Raw genomic sequence first — 18,465 nt, 5'->3', positions numbered from 1 at the left:
ACTCAGATGACGAAGGCGGGAAGTTCTTCTTGGGCACCTCAGGGAGCCAGATATGCAGAGACAGGAGTAGATCGTGTCACCAGGGAAATGAGGAGGCCTATGTGCCCACTCCCTGCTAATCTGGGACTGGCATGGAGAGGCTCAGGACTCACCTGCTTGACTGTACAGCTGCATTTCTACAGTGAGGAAAAGTTCCACATTCAAGGATTCCAGGATGAATTGCCTGTTTGGAAAATCTGAATTTTTAAATAAAGGCTTTGCTTAAGCAAAGACATACCTGTCTCTCTGGCCAGGGAGAGCCTCTATTCTCCCTCATTCCTCACCCCCGTCTCTACTCCAGGTAGGAAAAAAAATAAATTTCAAAGTCTTCTAGAGTAAGGGATAGATAGATCCCCATTTATTTATTTTATTTTATTTTATTTTTTTTGAGACAGAGTCTCACTCTGTCACCCAGGCTGGAGTGCAATGGCACGATCTCAGCTCACTGCAATGTCTGCCTCCTGGGTTCAAGCAATTCTCCTGCCTCAGCCTCCCAAGTAGCTGGGACTACAGGCATGCACCACAACGCCGGCTAATTTTTGTATTTTTAGTAGAGACAGGGTTTCACCGTGTTGGCCAGGCTGGTCTTGAACTCCTGACCTAAAGTGATCCACCTGCCTTGGCCTCCTAAAGTGCTGGGATTACAGGCGTGAGCCACCCTGCCCGGCTAGATCCCTATTTAATACAGCCACGTCTGCAAAGCCCCACTTGGGAGGGGCCAGGCCCTGACCAGTAGTAAACCAGTGAACTAACTGAGCTCCTGAGAAACAGCTCTTTGAGACCTAGATAATCCAGCTCCTGAGGATCTAGCTCCCCCAGAAAAGGACTGCCCTCGTGTCAGGGTCCTCCAAGCCCTCCTGGTGTGGCCCCTAGGCTCCATTCCAGAAACTGAAAGTTGGGTCTGGACAGGTACTTTGTGAAGGATGTCCATGGCTAGTTGACTGGAGATGAGGGTTTTTAAACTAACTGCTTTTGTCTTTACAGAAGTGATACATGTCCACTGCAGATCAATTAGAAAATATAGATGACAAAAAAAAAGACTCTACCCTCCTATCCATCACCTCCAAAAGTTTTTTTGCACATGAGCTCATACACATTTTCACAAACTTGAGATCAGTTGCACTTGATCCAAAGTATAATTACATGCATTTTAAGTTTGGGGATAACTTTAGATTTACAGAAAAGGTACTTCATATATATCCTTCACTCAGCCTCTCCAATGTTAACATCTTACATAACTCTGATACATTTGTCAAAACTAAGAAACTGACATCAATACATTAAACACTAGTTTTTATTCAAGTTTTATCAGTTTTTCCAATAATGTTCTCTTTCTGTTCCAGGATGCACTCCAGGATTCCATGTTGCATTTAGCCATTGTGTCTTCTTGGTCTTTAGTGGTCTGTTGATAGTTTTTGAGTCTTTCCTTATTTTTCATGACCTCAACAGTCTTTTTTTTTTGAGGTGGAGTCTCGCTTGTTGCCCAGGCTGGAGTGCAGTGATGCGATCTTGGCTCACTGCAACCTCCACCTCCTGGGTTCAAGCAATTCTCCTGCCTCAGCCTCCTGTGTAGCTATGACTAAAGGCACATGCCATGATGCCTGGCTAATTTTTGTATTTTTAGTAGAGATGGGGTTTCACCATGTTGGCCATGCTGGTCTTGAACTCCTGACCTCAAGTGATCTGCCCGCCTCAGCCTCCCAAAGTGTTGGGGATTACAGGCATGAGCCACTGCACCCGGCCATCTCAACAGTCTTCAGTTCTGGCCAGGTATCCTGTAGAATGTACCCCACGTCTGGATTTGTCTAACATTTGTCTCATGATCATACACTGGGAATTTGGGTTTTTGGTAGGAATACCAGGGAAGTGATGCACCCCTCTCATGACATATAAATGACATCACTTGGTTAGGTGTCTGCCAGGCTTCCCCACTATAAGTTTGTGACTTTTCCCTTTTCCTACTTTAGTCGTAGGAAGAATCATTAAGTCTCGTTCACCTTCAAAGGGTGGTAATGAGGTGGGAATATGGGGGTAAGGACAGGAATTAAGCTCCACCTCGTCTATAGAAGAGTGTCCACATCCACATGTATTATTTGGAAGGCACTGTTTTGAGACCTGTTTTTCTTAGTATCAAGTAGCCTGACATCTCTCCATCCAGACAGGCTATTCTTCACCTGAGCAGGGGCAGTTGAGCATACTGTGAGCACTTTTCATTTGCTTTCATTCTTCTTGCTCAGGGAGAAGAAATCGGCCTCTTGACTCCACAGGCTGTGAATGCTTTGTGCTACCTCCTGCAGGGTCTGAGTGGCAGGCAGCCTGGAAGGAGTCTGTAGTTAGCCTTAACCTCAACTCCTGCCCCAGGCAAGGCAGTGGCAGTGGCCACAACTGGTTGGGAACCAGGGCACGCCCACTGGGGAGGCACATGCAATCAAGTGGCCAGGGTCTAACCATGCCATAGTTCTTGGGGCACCAGCAGGTGCCAGGCCAACCTCTGCTAAGGTGTGGGTGTGTAGCCTCCACCTTTGAGCCCAGAGGAATCACTAAGGGATGTTGCTGGCTATGCAGCCTGCCCTATACCAGAGTCACTGGCCTAAAAGACAGTCTGTTGGGCAATCACTCAGCTGTTAGTTAGGCCTCTCTCCCCGACTCTTTGGTTTGTTCGGGCTTTAGCACTTATAAACAGCCCTGGCTGGTCCAAAGGTAGTGAGTTATCTCAATCAACTACTCACAGTTTCAGATCTAACTCCTTGTTCTACTCTTTCCCCCCTTCTTATAGTACTCTCAGTCTTTAAAAACAATCAGGTCCAAAGGTATTGAGTTATCTCAATTGACTACTCACAGTTGCAGATCTAACTCCTTGTTCCACTCTTTCCCCACTTCTTACACTATACTTCACTTGGTCTTTAAAAACAATCAAAACAAAAAACAGCCTTTTGCCAGCTCTGCCTCACCCCCATATTCCTTCCTCTTATTCGCTCAGGAGGTGGGCACTTCCCTGAGATTCAGTTTCCTTTCTTCCCTTTTTTTTTCTTCTTTTTTTTTGAGACAGGGTCTCACTCTGTCACCCATGCTGGAGTGCAGTGGCGTGATCTCAGCTCACTGCAACCTCCGCCTCCTGGCCTCAAGTGATCTTTTCGCCTCAGTCCCCACCCAAGTAGCTGGAACTACATGCACGAACCACCATGCCCAGCTAAATTACTATTTTTTTGAGACAGAGTCTTGCTCTGTCACTCAGGATGGAAGGGAGCGGTGCCATCTCGGCTCATTGCAACCTCCACCTCCAGGTTCAAGCAATTCTCCTACCTCAGCCTCCCAAGCAGCTGGGACTACAGGTGCACACCACCACCCCTGGCGAATTTTTGTATTTTTAGTGGAGATGGGGTTTCGCCATGTTGGCCAGGCTGGTCTCAAACTCCTGACCTCAAGTGATCCACTTGCCTTGGCCTCCCAAAGTGCTGGGATTACAGACGTGAGCCACTGTGCCTGGCCACTCCTGTACTTTTTTAGGGGCCCATGGAAAAGAACACTAAGAGACACAGCAGAGGCCCATGACCCATACCTACCATGGGTACTGGGTATATTGAACATCAATCAAAAAAACACATTCAAGATGTCAAGGAAAGTAAAAAAAAAAAAAAAAAAAAAAAAAATTAGTAATAGGAAACATTTCAAAGCAATGGAATTCAAAAAACTGGTCTCACAGCTTAAAAAGGGACACAACTGGGATTTAAAAAGGGTCTGGTAATTCAGGTTCTGCCAACCTTTTGAGAAATGTGGCCCCTGACGGCCATTGTAGCTGCTTCTGCTCAGGCTCAAGGGCAGCCTCCTGCTGTAAGGAATCAAAGCTTAGATTAACTGTCCTTACTCAATTTGGTATTTAAAAGAGGTCATCACATTGTAGTCCTCTTCCAAGTCCAGAACAGTCTCAACAATATTATGATCATCAAAAGCCTGTTTGAGGCTGCCAGGGTCAGCATCTGTGGCCTTCTGAGGGCTCTTGTCCATGAGCAGGGCCCAGGCTTCCTCTTTGAAGGGTGAATCTTGGCAGTGACCACACACGTGGTTCAATTCATTTTCAAATTCTATTTTTCCAGCCAATTCTTCAATAGTTCGGATGCTTGTCTGGTCTTAAAAATAAGAACATTCAGCTTTACAATTCCAGTGGAAGGTTTCTGAAGACATTTCAGGTGCAAGTTAAAAACCATGAATGGGTTGTCATTCATCAGGGATTGTGTAAAAGCAGGCATTACTGCCCCAGGACAGGCAGGCTGCCAGACTGCCAAATTAAGGTGGGTTTGGTACCTTCCTTTCAGGCCCAAGCATTTACTGAGTTCCAACTATATGCCAGTCCCCAAGAAAGGTATAAGTGGGAGGGTATAGAAATGTACATGGTTGTCCTGGCTCTCAGGGATGACAAGACACAATGTGAAAAAAAACAAGGAAACAAGGTCTTTAGGGTAATCAAACTGCTGCCTAGCCAGGAGCAGTGGTGTGTACCTGCAATCCCAGCAACTTGAGAGACTGAGGTAGAAGAATAACTTGCGCCCAGGAGTTTGAGACCAGCCTGGGCAACAGAGTGAGACCCCGTCTCAAAAAAAAAAAACACCTCCCTGATGTTGGTGAAAGCCAAGGAAGATGAAGATGGTGGGTAGAGACAGTAATTACTTCAGTTTACCTCCTGGGGCTACTGGAGGAGACTCAGGCCACTGAAGTCACAGTCTGGCAGGGGTTTTACTTTGTGGCCCAGGGTGAGTACCCTACCCTCACCAGGCCTTCCTTTCCTCCCTCATAATCTGGAGATCCTTCAGAAACAGCAGCTTCAGGCAGCACCCAAGGTTATACATCCCTTTACTAGGAGCTGTAGTATGAGTTTTTTAAAAACAGGGCACATTGGCATGGTGTGCCTGTAAACCCAGCACTTTGGGAGGCTGAGGCAGGAGGATCACTTGAGACCAGGAGTTCAAGACCAGCCTGGGTAACAAAGCAAGACCTTGTCTCTATTTATAAAAAATACTACTACTAATAATAAAAAGACAAAAAATAGAGCACATGTAGTTCACATACAGGACATTCAGATTTGTATGTAGAAAAAAAAGTCTGACAGGATGTATGCTATACTATATCAACAGTGGTTATCTCTGGGTGGTAGAATTATAGGAAAGCTTTTGACTTCTAATTTTTCTCCTAATCTTTTTTTTTTTTTGAGACAGAGTCTCGTTCTGTCACCCAGGCTAGAGGGCAGTGGTGCGATCTCGGCTCACTGCAACCTCTGCCCTCTGCCTCCTGGGTTGAAACAATTCTCACGCCTCAGCCATCCAAGTGGCTGGGATTACAGGTGTGCACCACCACACCTGGCTAATTTTTTGTGTTTTTAGTAGAGAAGGGGTTTCCCCATGTTGCCCAGGCTGGTCTCGAACTCCTGACCTCAAGTGATCTGCCCGCCTCAGCCTCCCAAAGTGCTAGGACTAAAGGTGTGAGCCACTGTGCCCAGCCCTTTTCTCCTAATCTTTAATTACCGACCCCAGCTAAACTACTCTCTCCTTTTTGCCTATGTCCTGTTTCCTAAAAATTTAAGCTCAATCACCATGTCCTAGTGGCCACCATCCCTTGCCTTCAGGGACTCAATGTATCTAAACATTTATGACATGACCTGATTATGTATCACCTCACAAGATAATCAGTTGTATGAGGGAAGGGACAGGGTTTGTTAACATTCAGTTCTCTACTCAATGCAGAGTCTGAGCAAAACCAAATAAAAAGATAAGAGTGTTTTGGCCGGGAGTGGTGGCTCTTGCCTGTAATCCCAGCACTGGGAGGCCACAGTAAGTGGATTACTTGAGACTAGGAGTTCGAGACCAGCCTGGACAACATAGCAAAACTCTAATACAAATATTAGCCAATCATGGTGGCATGCACCTGTAGTACTAGTGTAGTACTATGGCTACTTGGGAGGCTGAGCTGGGAGGATCACCTGAGCCCAGGGAGGTTGAGGCTGCAGTGAACTGTGATCGTGCCACTGCACTCCAGCCTGGGTAATATAATGAGACTCTGTCTCTCCCCCCAAAAAGTGGTGGTGGTGTTTTTTCTTTTGAGATGGGGTCTTGCACAGTTGCCCAGGCTGCAGTACAGTGGTATGATCATAGCTTGAACTCCTGGGCTCAAGTGATCCTTCCACCTCAGCCTCCCTAGTAGCTGGGATTATGGGCACACACCACTGTGCCCAGCTAATTAAAAAAAAATTTAAGAGACAGATCTCACTATGTATGGTACCCAAGCTAGAAGAGAGTGTTTTCTGTTTTTTGTTTTTTTTGAGATGGGAGTCTCACTCTGTCCCCCAGGCTGGAGTGCAGTGGCGTGATCTCGGCTCACTGCAACCTCTGCCTCCCGGGTTCAAGCGATTCTCCTGCCTTGGCCTCCCGAGTAGCTGAGATTACAGGCGTGCACCACCATGCCTGGCTAATTTTTGTATTTTTAGTGGAGACGGGGTTTCACCATATTGGTTAGACTGGTCTTGAACTCCTGACCTCATGATTCGATCTCCTCGGTCTTCCAAAGTGCTGGGATTACAGGCATGAGCCACCGTGCCTGACCAAGAGCATTTCTTAAATCTGAGCTACTTGCTGACTCAGACCCATGTGAAGGACCTATCTTCCCAAGGACAGGATGGACTTGCCCACTGTACTCACCAATCATATCAAGCAGATCCTTTGTGACCTCTTGGCTAGAATTGTTGAGTGGCATGTTTGAGTCAGCCTTCAAATCTCTCTCCATATCCTTCCTGCAGCCCCCAGGTGGGGGGGGGAGAAAAGGTGGGGAATTAGATTCTCTTTCAAGAAAATATTGAAGGGAAACTCAGTTTTAGATAATCTCAGACAAAAACTTACTGGTGACCTTGTCATTTATGCTTTGATTAAAGGACAATTGGAAACTGCTACATCAGTGGAGAAATTGACTAACAGCTTTACCATAATGACTCACGAGCATCACAGACTGTACTAAATTTTTTTCTTTTTTAGAGACAGGGTTTAGCCATGTTGCCCAGGCTGGTCTCGAACTCCTGGGCTCAGGCGATCCACTCGCCTCAGCCTCCCAAAGTGCTGGGAATACAGGCATGAGCCACCTCACCCAGCCTGCATTTGTTTACTTATGTATTTATTTATTTTTATTTTTTATTTATTTATTTTTTTGAGACGAAGTCTCGCTTTGTACCCCAGGCTGGAGTGCAATGGCGCAATCACGGCTCACTGCAACCTCTGCCTCCCGGGTTCAAGTGATTCTCTTGCCTCAGCCTCCCGAGTAGCTGGGATTACAGGCACCTGCCACCACGCCCAGCTAATTTTTGTATTTTTAGTAGAGACGGGGGTTTCACCATGTTGGCCAGGCTGGTCTCGAACTCCTGACCTCAGGTGATCTGCCCGCCCCAGTCTCCCAAAGTGCTGGGATTACAGGAGTGAACCACCGCGCCCGGCCTGTTTGTTTTAAAGACGGAGTCTTGCCCTTGTCGCCCAGGCTGGTGTGCAATGGTGCAATTTCGGCTCACCGCAACCTCCGCCTCCTGGGTTCAAGCGATTCTCCTGCCTCAGCCTCTGGAGTAGCTGGGATTACAGGCGGCCGCCACCACACCCAACTAATTTTTCTATTTTTAGTAGAGACGGGGTTTCACCATGTTGGCCAGGCTGGTCTCAAACTCCTGACCTCAAGTGATTCATCTGCCTCAGCCTCCCAAAGTGCTGGGATTCAGGCGTGAGCCACTGTGCCCAGCATTTTTTTTTTTTTTTAAGATGGAGTCTTGCTCTGTTGCCCAGGCTGGAGTGCCATGGCAAGATCTCAGCGCACTGCAACCTCTGCCTCCAGGATTCAAGCAATTCTCCTGCCTCGGCCTCCTGAGTAGCTGGGATCATAGGCGTGCGCCACCACGCTCGGCTTATGTTTGTATTTTTAGTGGAGACAGGGTTTCACCAGACCTCAAGCGATCCACCCACCTCAGCCTCCCAAAGTGCTGAGATTACAGGCGTGCCACCACACCCAGCAAGGCCTGCACTGCTTATGAGTACCAATATAAATATTTGTGGAGTTGAAAGGAAAAAAATTTTTTGTGGAGTTGAACCAATTAAATGGCCTCTTTATTCCCTTCCTATGAAGCAGCCAAGATGGCAGAACTTTGAAGTTTCTTTTTTTTTTTTTTTTTTTTTTTTTGAGACAGAGTCTCGCTCTGTCGCCCAGGCTGGAGTGCAGTGGCGTGATCTTGGCTCACTGCAAGCTCCGCCTCCTAGGTTCACGCCATTCTCCTGCCTCAGCCTCCCGAGTAGCTGGGACTACAGGTGCCCGCCACCGCGCCCGGCTAATTTTTTTGTATTTTAGTAGAGACAGGGTTTCACCGTGTTAGCCAGGATGGTCTCGATCTCCTGACCTCGTGATCAGCCTGCCTCGGCCTCCCAAAGTGCTGGGATTACAGGCGTGAGCCACCGCGCCCGGCCTGAAGTTTCATCTCATACGTTCATCCCTTCTCCAAGTCAAGGTGCCTGGGACCAGGCAATTTCAAGTTACTTGAGAGAAGAAAAAGTCTAGAGGAGACCTGGTGATGGTCCAAAAAGCTCTGGGGTTAAGAGTGGGGAGCAGAGGCAAAGATGAAGCCAGGAAGTAGGGCCCAGCCTTCAATTCAGCCTCTCCCTAATGTGGGCAAAGGAGGGTATCAAAGGCCCCAGTGTCCAAACACAGGAGTTAAGATGGAATTAAGACTTTTGTTTCTACAACTTAAAAAATAAGGTTATTTTTAGAACCCGGTTATTTTACATCCGCTACCCCTTTGGGTACTGCAAAGTGGTTTCCATGACTGGTTTGACATCAATGATTGACAACTAGCCCCTCAACTGGAACATATACACAAAATATAACTGTTTCCTAGGCCAGATTCTGAAGAATGTCTGTGAACTCCCCAAATGCAGTCACAGAGCTGCCAAGAGGAGGCAAGAGCACTGTCATGAACTATATCTAGGATCTTCAACAATTTTTTCAGAAACAAGAATCCCCTTAATTGTAGCTGTTAAACTATCAAAATTAGAATCACCTTAAATTTTCTTTTCTCCAGTTTTCCCCCTCTCCTGCAGTTCTCCAAGACTCTCTTTCAGGTGCCAAAATGGAGGAATGCATCAATACGTTTTCCTTGCTGGTCAGAGGTTTTCTCTCGGGGCACAGAGCATGTGGTTTTGCATTTACCGGGGCATGGTTTGTTGCAAAGGCAGGGTTCTCATTCTCAGGAGCACATAGGACAGCAGCAAAAGGAGCAGCAGAAGAGCAAGCTGCCAGAGGATGTCTTCTGCAGAGGAGCCTGTGCACGGGCAGCGAGGAGGAGAGCGGCGCGGCGCTCAGTTCCAGCCTCTGCTGGCCTGTGCACTCCTGGGAATAACTAACTCCTTCAAAGGCCCGGTCAATGGCTGCAGTCAGTTCCTTTCTGCATCTTCTTAGTTTTTCAGACATTTCTCCTAAAAGCGACCATGTCTTTATGTAATGCATTGGAAATGCACAGGACAACACAATAATGTTACAAATGAGGCTGCAAACTACCCCTGAACGGCCACGATTTCCTGGAGCTTGGCCCTGGCTATAGCAGGACCCACAACCCTCGGGCTTTCCTCCTGGAGTAGGCGGTTCTCGGCTCTCGCGGAGGAACCCGCCATCTGCCAGAAGCCCCAAAGACGCCCCGCCCCACTTCCCACAGCTTCCTGGCCCGCCCCGCCACTGCCTCCCGCCCCACCGCGGCTCCCAGGCCGCCGGCCGTACCGGCACCCCGCCCTTCGGCGAGTCGGCAGCCACGTCCTTGTCCTCACCCGCAGCGCAGTGATGCCGACCCAGCCAACGGTCATCGCATGCGCGTGCCCCGCGCAGGCCCCAAACCCCCACGGATTAGGTTAAAGGTCAAACAAAAAAGCCCGGACCCGTACGTCCGGTTCCTTAAGGCCTTGCCCACACGCAGCGGCTGGCCCCGCGGTGCGAGTGGGGACGGGGCTTTCGACTGGGGGCCCCGGGAAGAGTCTTGGCAGGGATGAGGAAAGAACCCGTTCTAGAAAGCATCTGGGTAACACCAAAATGTATTACTGCCCTAAATCGGCATGAACTGGAGCCCTTTCCCGGCTCCCACAAAGATTTCTGTTCTCAAGCCAACATGGAAACAACTCGACGGGACACAGCACCGGGCAGTTTTATGTACCGACTTCCTTTAAGCGTTATCTAATAAAAGTTCCACACAGTATTTAACCGTCTTAATTCATCTCGGGTAGCAGGGGATATAACAGAACTGCTGGGCTCCACAGGAGGTTGAGGGGCCAGGATCCCCAACACTAGGTATCTTCATTTCCTTAGCGGGGAGAAAGCTGGAAATTACAAGATGACTCAACGGAGAAATGGGCTTCAGTGGGTAACTTTCAGAAAATTATAAACCCTTATCAGTGCACATAGCGACGGAAAGGGGAGTTTACTTGAGGCTTGGGTTACTGTGAGCAGACTACTTGGGGTGACCAGTATCGGCATCAGAACCAGAAATCCAGGCGCTCAGGGCAGCCCTGCAGGTGGGGTGGGTCTCCAGGCTGCTCCATACTCAGCGCCTGTGTTCCTCTCCATTCTTTGGGATCCATCAGACATACTCCATTGTGTACCCCCATCCCACCCCCTTTTCAGCTTCACAGGTTTTACAGAAATTTCTCACCACCTGTTTAAAAATAAAAATAATTCAGCCTCTTGACATAGCTTCTTCTAGGTAAACGGTCTTTTTTTTTTTTTTCCTTCTGCTCATAAAAGAAGGGTATTCCCTTGTCTGGTTTTTAGACAGAACACTAGCAGTCTGCAGAGTGTCAAAGATGTTCTCCTGGGGGATCACACTGGCGCTACAAGGTGGCAGGATCATGGAGTCAGCATCAGTTGGTGTCCATGCTGCAAGCCTCATCATCCCCCAAGCCCTGCTGAGAGCTGCTTGGTCGTGTCCCTCCATCAGAGGAACCAGAACTGCTAAGTGAAGGTGTCTTATAAAATTCATCATCTCGACGTTGGTAAAAGAGCACATAAGCTGCTTTAGTCTGAAATACAAGAGGGGGAAAGACCATTTAGTGGTTGGAAAAATCACCCATTTTCCCCAGCTTTTCTCTAGCTGTCCAAAACCCTCAAGGATCTGCCATATCCACACAGAGGAGACCCTTCCACCTGAGGATGGCTGCCCCTGCCAGGCAGCAGGGAATGGAAGGAGCCTGTGCAGAGAACTCTGAGGAGAGCTGAGCTTCTCATTTATGAAGGTCCCTGAAGGAATGCCAGCCAGCTCTGTCACACCTAGCTCCCACTGTCACATCAGGATGATGAAATAACCAACTAGCCTGATAGAGGCTCTTCCCAGCTTTAATCCATAAAGACATGAGGAAGAACCACATATCATGGCCTACTCACCACTATCTGATCCTCAGAGGCCAGGGACACGTTGCTATCATCAAAGTAATACCATTTCCCATTCAGTTTGTTCTTCGCATATGCAGTGTCTGCCAAGTCAACAAAGAAAATACTCTAGCAGTCTCCAGAGAATTAATCTGGTTAGCTTATTAGGCTTGCACTAAATAAACACAAAAATCCCCAAAACAAAACCCCTGAAATTAAAAATAGTTTACGGTGTGTGTCTTAACAACCAAAAAACAACTCACCTTCTTTTCTAATCTGTTCCTTCTCAAAAAGGATCAAAAGGCTAAAAATGGAGCTGTCAGGGACCAAGATTTTAAACTATAATTTTGGGAAACTAATCGAAAAAATAGAGCTATTCAGTGCCAATCTTCAGGATGGCTATGTGCAATAATCCAAAACCAGGGAACCCATAAAACGAGCTGAAACTTCTAAGATTTAAGCAAAACAATAGCTCTCACAAGGACACGCCAAGTCAATCTCCCCCACTGCGTCTAGGCAGGTGGCTACTAACATCAACAGAATGCTTAGTGCCTCTGCAGCCTGCAGAATAATCCCAGTTAGGGGAACATTGGGTGTTTGGGTTTGCAGAGCTGGGATGTGAACAACATACCTTAGTCTCCATATCAAAAAAAAAAAAAAATTTATCTTTCTCTAAAACCTAGGAGTCCAGAGTCTGTGGTTGGGTAACAGTTTCCCACAATGATTCAAGCATTTCCCACAGGCAATGCTTCTTGTCTTGACTTTACACTATTCCCAAGCAGGATGTGTTTATTACAGCAATCTCAGCCCAGTTCCTGCTCCACCCAACTCTCAGAAACTACAGAATCCAATGGAGATCTGATTTCCAGTGTCAGCTTACTGTGTGGCTTTAGGTAAGGTGTCTAACACTCCAGTCTCAGTTTCCTCACTAAGCATAGGCTGCACAAAGTGGTGGTGAGGATCATGGGAAAGGGCAACAGAGAAGGTGCCCAAGGCCAGTTCACACAGTCTGTGCTTGACACAATAGCAGCAACGGTGGCTTTCAATTTTGAAGTTCCAACTGTAGGCCCAATGTGGACCCTCACACAACCAGCCTAACCTCATGGACGAGAAAACTGAGGATGAGAAACTTGCCCAAATGGTATGTTTGTGTGCAAAAATCAGCAAATAAAAATGAACACTGGCTGGGCACGGTGACTCACACCTGTAATCCCAACACTTTGGGAGGCCAAGGCAGGGTGTTCGCTTGAGCCCAGGAGTTCAAGACCAGCTTGGGCAACATGGCAAAACCCTGTCTCTACTAAAAATACAAAAATTAGCCAGGTGTGGTGGCACGCACCTGTAATCCCAGCTACTCAGGAGGCTGAGGCACGAGAATCACTTGAACCTGGGAGGTGGAGGTTGCAAGTGAGCCGAGACTGCACCACTGCTTTCCAGCCTGGGTGACAGAGTGAGAATCTGTCTCAAAAAAAGAGTAAACCAGCCAGGCACGGTGGCTCACGCCTGTAATCCCAGCACTTTGGGAGGCCGAGGCAGGCGGATCACGAGGTCAGGAGACCGAGAACATCCTGGCTAACATGGTGAAACCCGGTCTCTACTAAAAATACAAAAAATTAGCCAGGCGTGGTGGCGGGCGCCTGTAGTCCCAGCTACTCAGGAGGCTGAGACAGGAGAATGGTGTGAACCTGGGAGGCAGAGCTTGCAGTGAGCGGAGATTGCGCCACTGTGCTCTAGCCTGGGCGACATAACGTGACTCCGTCTCAAAAAAAAAAAAAAAAAAAAAAGAATTAAAAAAAAACAGAGAGGGGAATCAGTATGAAAAAAGCCTGCAGCATGAAGCCTGTGAAACTGCATAAGCAAAGCATTTAGGGCAATGCCTGGTCCACTGGTTAGAGATGATGGCTGAGCACATTTCAACATCTCAGAAGGAAGCAGATGTCAATACTTACAGTGGCCAACCCCCATGGCTCCATAATGATTGGACACGGCAATGAGGTCATACACATAAGGCCTTGCTGACAGGTTACAGACAAACTCGGACATGTTCAGCCCTCTGAGCACAAAACACAAAAATAGTTATTGAATATGTTAAACCCAGACAAAGCAGTTAAGAGTAACCCAGCAACCTCTGTTATGCAACAGGGCAGAACACAGGGAGGCACTCAAACTATTCGAGAGAGACCAAGATGGAAGGGACCCTAGGATCCATGTTCTGACCACTGACATATTCAGGCTAGAAAATGGGGCTGGGTGCGGTGGCTCATGCCTGTAATCCCAGCACTTTGGGGGGCCAAGGCAGGTGGATCACCTGAGGTCAGGAGTTCGAGACGAGCCTGACCAACATGGTGAAACCCTGTCTCTGCTAAAAATACAAAAATTAGGCTGCGCACGGTGGCTCAGACCTGTAATCCCAGCACTTTCGGAGGCCAAGGCAGGCGGATCACGAGGTCAGGAGATTGAGACCATCCTGGCTAACACGGTGATACCCTGTCTCTACTAAAAAATACAAAAAATTAGCTGGGCGTGGTGGTGGGCGCCTGTAGTCCCAGCTACTCGGGAGGCTGAGGCAGGAGAATGGCGTGAACCCGGGAGGCGGAGCTTGCAGTGAGCCAAGATCGCACTACTGCAGTCCAGCCTGGGCGACAGAGCAAGACTCTGTCTCAAAAAAAAAAAAAAATGTGTATATATATATATATATATATATATATATATACACACACACACACACACACACAAAAATTAGCCGGGCATGGTGGCACACACCTGTAATCCTAGCTACTTGGGAGGCTGAGGTAGGAGAATCGATTGATCCCGGGAGGTGGAGGTTGCAGTGAGCCGAGATCTTGCCATTGCACTCCAGCCTGGGCGACAAGAGTGAAACTCTGTCTCAAAAAAAAAAAAAAAAAAAAAAAAAAAAAAAAAAAAAAAAGGCTGGGCACAGTGGCTCATGCCTGTAATCCCAGCACTTTGGGAGGCCAAGGTGGGTGGATCATGAGGTCAGGAGTTTGAGACCATCCTGGCCAACATGGTAAAACCCCGTCTCTACTAAAAATACAAAAATTAGCTAGGTATGGTGGCAGGCGCCTTTAGTCCCAGCTACTCAGGAGGCTGAGGCAGGAGAATCGCTTGAACCCAGGAGGCAGAGGTTGTAGTGAGCCAAGATCGCACCACTGCACTCTGGCCTGGCGACAGAGTGAGACACGGTCTCAAAAAAAAAAAAACAAAAAACGAACAACAACAACAAAAAAAAATGGGAGAACCTTTCTGGATAACTCCAGCACCAGACAAAATGGTGATGAGGGTCTAGAGATACACACAGAGGGCTTCAGCAAGTATGCAGAAATGGCTGTTCTTAACAGAATTACAGTTGGTGCCATAATAATTTAAACTCAACCAAAACAGGCCCCAGAAAGCTTTCTTCCTCCAATATTTTATTTAAAAATTGTCAAACACACAGAAAAGATAAAGAATTTTTTTTTTTTTTTTGAGACGGAGTCTCGCTGTGTCATCCGGGCTGGAGTGCAGTGGCGCAATCTTGACTCACTGCAACCTCTGCCTCTTGGGTTCAAGTGATTCTCCTGCCTCAGCCTCCCGAGCAGCAGGGATTACAGGCATGTGCCACCATGCCTGGCTAATTTTTTTTTGTACTTTTAGTAGAGATGGGGTTTCACCATGTTGGTCAGGCTGGTCTCAAACTCCTGACCTCGTGATTTGCCCACCTCAGCCTCCCAAAGTGCTGGGATTACAGGTGTGAGCCACTGCGCCCAGCCAAGATAAAGAATTTTTACAACAAATACTTATTATCCATCACCTGGAGTCTCCTGCTGACATGCTATACTTCACGTATCTATTCTTTCCCCTAGAAAGCATTTTAAAATCCACATTTTGTGGGCAACTCCCTTTTTTCTTTTTTCTTTTTTTGGAAACAGGGGCTTGCTCTGTCACTCAGGCTGGAGTGCAGTGGCACAATCTTGGCTCACTGCAACCTCCGCCTAGTGGGTTCAAGCAATTCTCCTGCCTCAGCCTCCCTAGTAGCTGGGATTACAGGCATGCACCACCACACCCAGCTAATTTTTGTAGTTTTACTGGAGACAGGATTTCACCATGTTGGCCAGGCTACTCTCCAGCTCCTGATCCCAAGTGATCTGCCCACCTTGGCCTTCCACAGTGCTGGGATTACAGGTGTGAGCCACTGTGCCGGCCTCTTTTTTTTTTTTTTTTTTGAGATGGAGTCTCGCTCTGTCACCAGGCTGGAGTGCAGTGGCGCAATCTTGGCTCACTGCAACCTTTGCCTCCTAGGTTCAGGCGATTTTCCTGCCTCAGCCTCCTGAGTAGCTGGGACTACAGGTGTGCGCCACCACGTCCAGCTAACTTTTGTATTTTTAGTAGAGATGGGGTTTCACCATGTTGGCCAGGATGGTCTTGATCTCCAGACCTTGTGATCCGCCCACGTTGGCCTCCCAAAGTGCTGGGATTACAGGCATGAGCCACTGTGCCCAGCCTATTTTTTTTAAATATATTTTTTATTTTTTGTAGAGAGGACGTCTCTCTATGTTGCCCAGGCTGGTTTTGAACTCCTAGGCTCAAGTGATCCTCCCACCTTAGCCTCCCAAACTGATGATATGTGAGCCACTGTGCCCAGCCAGGGAACATCTATGTGTTGACTTACTTTCCTGTTCTTAGTTATAGTCTGTACTGTGGGGCTTGAGAGGATATGAGTAGACAGTCAGTCCCAGTCCCTACCCCAGGGACAGGATCATGGCAGGTGTGCAGCCCACCTGCAGCCCCCAATAATAACCCAACTCTCCCTGACAGGCTATTCTTGGTTGCCTTGTCCCCTATTGTGCTGCCTCTGCTAAGGTGAGGCTACCTGTGACAGATGATGGACAGGAAGGCCAGTTAGGTGGCCTAAGTGACTCGAGAGGGAAACTAGCAGTGGCAGGGGTGACTGGCAGCAGCCTGTGTCTAGGCAAATGCTTCCACTGGAGAGTCTCTTCCCCAAAGATGGGAGGATAGGGACGGGAGGGGTAACTACAGCTAAACTCTGACCTCCTAGACCCCGGCAACATACATCCTTACTCAGAAAAGTTTTTGGTGGCAAACCACTCAGCCAATCAGTGCCAAGATCTTCTGCCTGTTTTTAAATGTTCCTAACACTGTAGTCACCATGACCCACCTGATTGGGAATTCTACGACTGTGTCGAGCTTATCCCTCCAGTATCTGTTGTAGGAGAAACGTTTGAGGTGGACCACCAGGATCTTGGGCAAGGACCATAGGTCAAACTTTTTTGTGGCCTGTTGATGCTTCTTACAGTTGGGACAGTACCTAAAAAGAGAAACCTCCACTTAGTAGGGCAAGTCGGCAGCCAGTGCCACCTGGGCACTCATGCATGGAGGCACAGCTGCAGTCCCCTGATAGCTGCCATCCTCTCGGTCAGCACTCAACACTACTGCTTCTGGCCAGGGACCTGTCTTCCAAAATGGAGTGACGGCTTTCCTAGGAAACCTCAACTCACAGAGGATTATGTTGTAGGGTTGGCTATATAAAGAAGTGACACATCCAAATACGAAGGGGTTTATGTGCACAGATGGCCCTAGCAGATCTGAGTCCTGGGGTGCATGGGGCCTCTGCCCAGACAGTGAGGAGCTGTGTACCAGGGGTCATGCTCCCCAAGGGTCTCCATGGTGGTGAAGAGCTCAATGCAGTCTCTCAGGGCCACTGTGGTCTTCTTCTTCTTCTGAGGCTGCAACATGCTCACATGCTTCTCGTAGGCCTATGGGAAACAAAGCACTCAGTTCTGCTGGAGAAAGAGATCTTACTGCATTAAGACAGGAAGGCCTACAGAGGCTCTCCCACCTGGAATGTAGTACACTTTCTAGAGCCTCTGAACATAAAATGACAAAATCTTGAAGTGCTTTTCCTTCTCAGTCTTAAATATAACTTGCTAAATTGCTGTCCAACTGGTGAAAGTGATCGCAGTCCACATCCAGAGCAGAAACCAGCAAACACCACCAGCCACGAACCCCGAGGGACCTACCTCAGATTCTTGCTCATCATAGTAAAGGCTCCGAGTTTCACTGTCCCAATCCATGGCCAGTGTAGATCGAGCTGAGGAGGACCAAAATATCACTTGTTATGGAATGGCAAGCAACAGGAGAGGCTCTCCAAGTGACAGGAGTGAGAAGGACCACACTCAGGCCACACCATCAACACCTTCTCCCCCATCAGCAGCCAGTGCCAAGAGCAATGCTCTGCAATGGGCCAGCCCTTCTGACCCCCAGCCCCAAAAAGCCTTTGGCAAAGACTTCCTCAGTGATACAGATAAACTACAAAGGAACTAACTATGGAGAATTCTGAAAGGGCACAGGTCAAGACAGAGTAATAGGGACCAGATTTATCATCCTACCATAAACCACAAAAAACCTGACAAAATGGATGAAACAATTGTTTTCAGACATTGGATAGAACAGGAAGGAGATCCCTGACAGAAGGAAAAAAAAAAAGAGACCCCTACATCGCCCTAGCTTATTGCCTGCAGGCAGTTTCCAGGACTTAGCACAGGGGAGAAAGGGGAAGATTAAGCTGAAGAGTCAAAGACTGGAGTTTGAGAAGATGGCTAGAATTTGCAAGGCATTCCAGCCTGGGCAACGTAGTGAGACCCTGTCTCTACACAAACTACAAATATTAGCTGGGTGTGGTGGTGCACGCCTGTAGCCTCAGCTACTCAGGAGGGTGAGGTGGGAAGGGAGCTGAAAGACAGAGATGCTTCTCCTCCCCCAACTGGCAGAGGTGTCCTCACTGGCCAATTATGCTTTTCACACAACCCCTCAGAATGCCTCTTCCTGTCTGTAGAAGAGTCCCCATTACAACCTCCATGTGTCGGTGAGGCTACAAAATCCATGACCATCCTCTGAACGGGTCACATTTCGTGAGTATTAATGAACAAAATAAATATGCGTTTATTCTTATAAGTGAGCAAGTATGGGGAAATGTTGCTGCCAAGAGTGGCC

General features: G+C 47.9%; 2 protein-coding genes across 9 annotated transcripts in view; both read right to left on the bottom strand.

Annotated features, from left to right (window-relative positions):
• Positions 1 to 1,311: 1,311 nt before the first annotated feature.
• On the bottom strand, positions 1,312 to 9,957 carry C2H3orf62 (chromosome 2 C3orf62 homolog). Of its 4 annotated transcripts, none has more exons than XM_054550759.2 (4): positions 9,867 to 9,957; positions 9,107 to 9,521; positions 6,726 to 6,817; positions 1,312 to 4,166 (listed from the first exon to the last, which is right to left on the bottom strand). In XM_054550759.2, the coding sequence occupies exons 2-4, from the start codon at positions 9,514 to 9,516 to the stop codon at positions 3,901 to 3,903; spliced, it is 768 nt and encodes a 255-aa protein (XP_054406734.1). In that variant the 5' UTR covers positions 9,517 to 9,521; positions 9,867 to 9,957; the 3' UTR covers positions 1,312 to 3,900. The 4 variants fall into 4 exon arrangements, with proteins under 4 accessions (XP_054406734.1, XP_054406733.1, XP_054406735.1 ...); XM_054550758.2 differs by having other exon boundaries at positions 9,820 to 9,939; XM_054550760.2 differs by lacking the exon at positions 9,107 to 9,521 and having other exon boundaries at positions 9,820 to 9,917.
• A 154-nt stretch (positions 9,958 to 10,111) lies between these two features.
• USP4 (ubiquitin specific peptidase 4) overlaps positions 10,112 to 18,465 on the bottom strand; it is a 68,615-nt gene continuing 60,261 nt past the window's right edge. For 4 of the 5 annotated variants that reach the window (XM_054550230.2, XM_024244000.3, XM_063721531.1 and 1 more), the window contains 6 exons: positions 17,493 to 17,563; positions 17,110 to 17,228; positions 16,631 to 16,780; positions 13,404 to 13,507; positions 11,470 to 11,558; positions 10,222 to 11,108 (listed from right to left, as the gene is read on the bottom strand). In XM_054550230.2, the coding sequence (XP_054406205.1) occupies positions 10,950 to 11,108; positions 11,470 to 11,558; positions 13,404 to 13,507; positions 16,631 to 16,780; positions 17,110 to 17,228; positions 17,493 to 17,563 (692 nt within the window). In that variant the 3' untranslated portion in view covers positions 10,222 to 10,949. 5 annotated transcript variants of the gene reach the window in all.

Source organism: Pongo abelii, chromosome 2 (assembly GCF_028885655.2).
Source record: "Pongo abelii isolate AG06213 chromosome 2, NHGRI_mPonAbe1-v2.0_pri, whole genome shotgun sequence".
Classification (NCBI taxonomy): Eukaryota; Metazoa; Chordata; class Mammalia; order Primates; family Hominidae; genus Pongo; species Pongo abelii.
The sequence above is the reverse complement of the archived record's forward strand: the minus strand, read 5'-3'. Positions and strand labels throughout refer to the sequence as shown.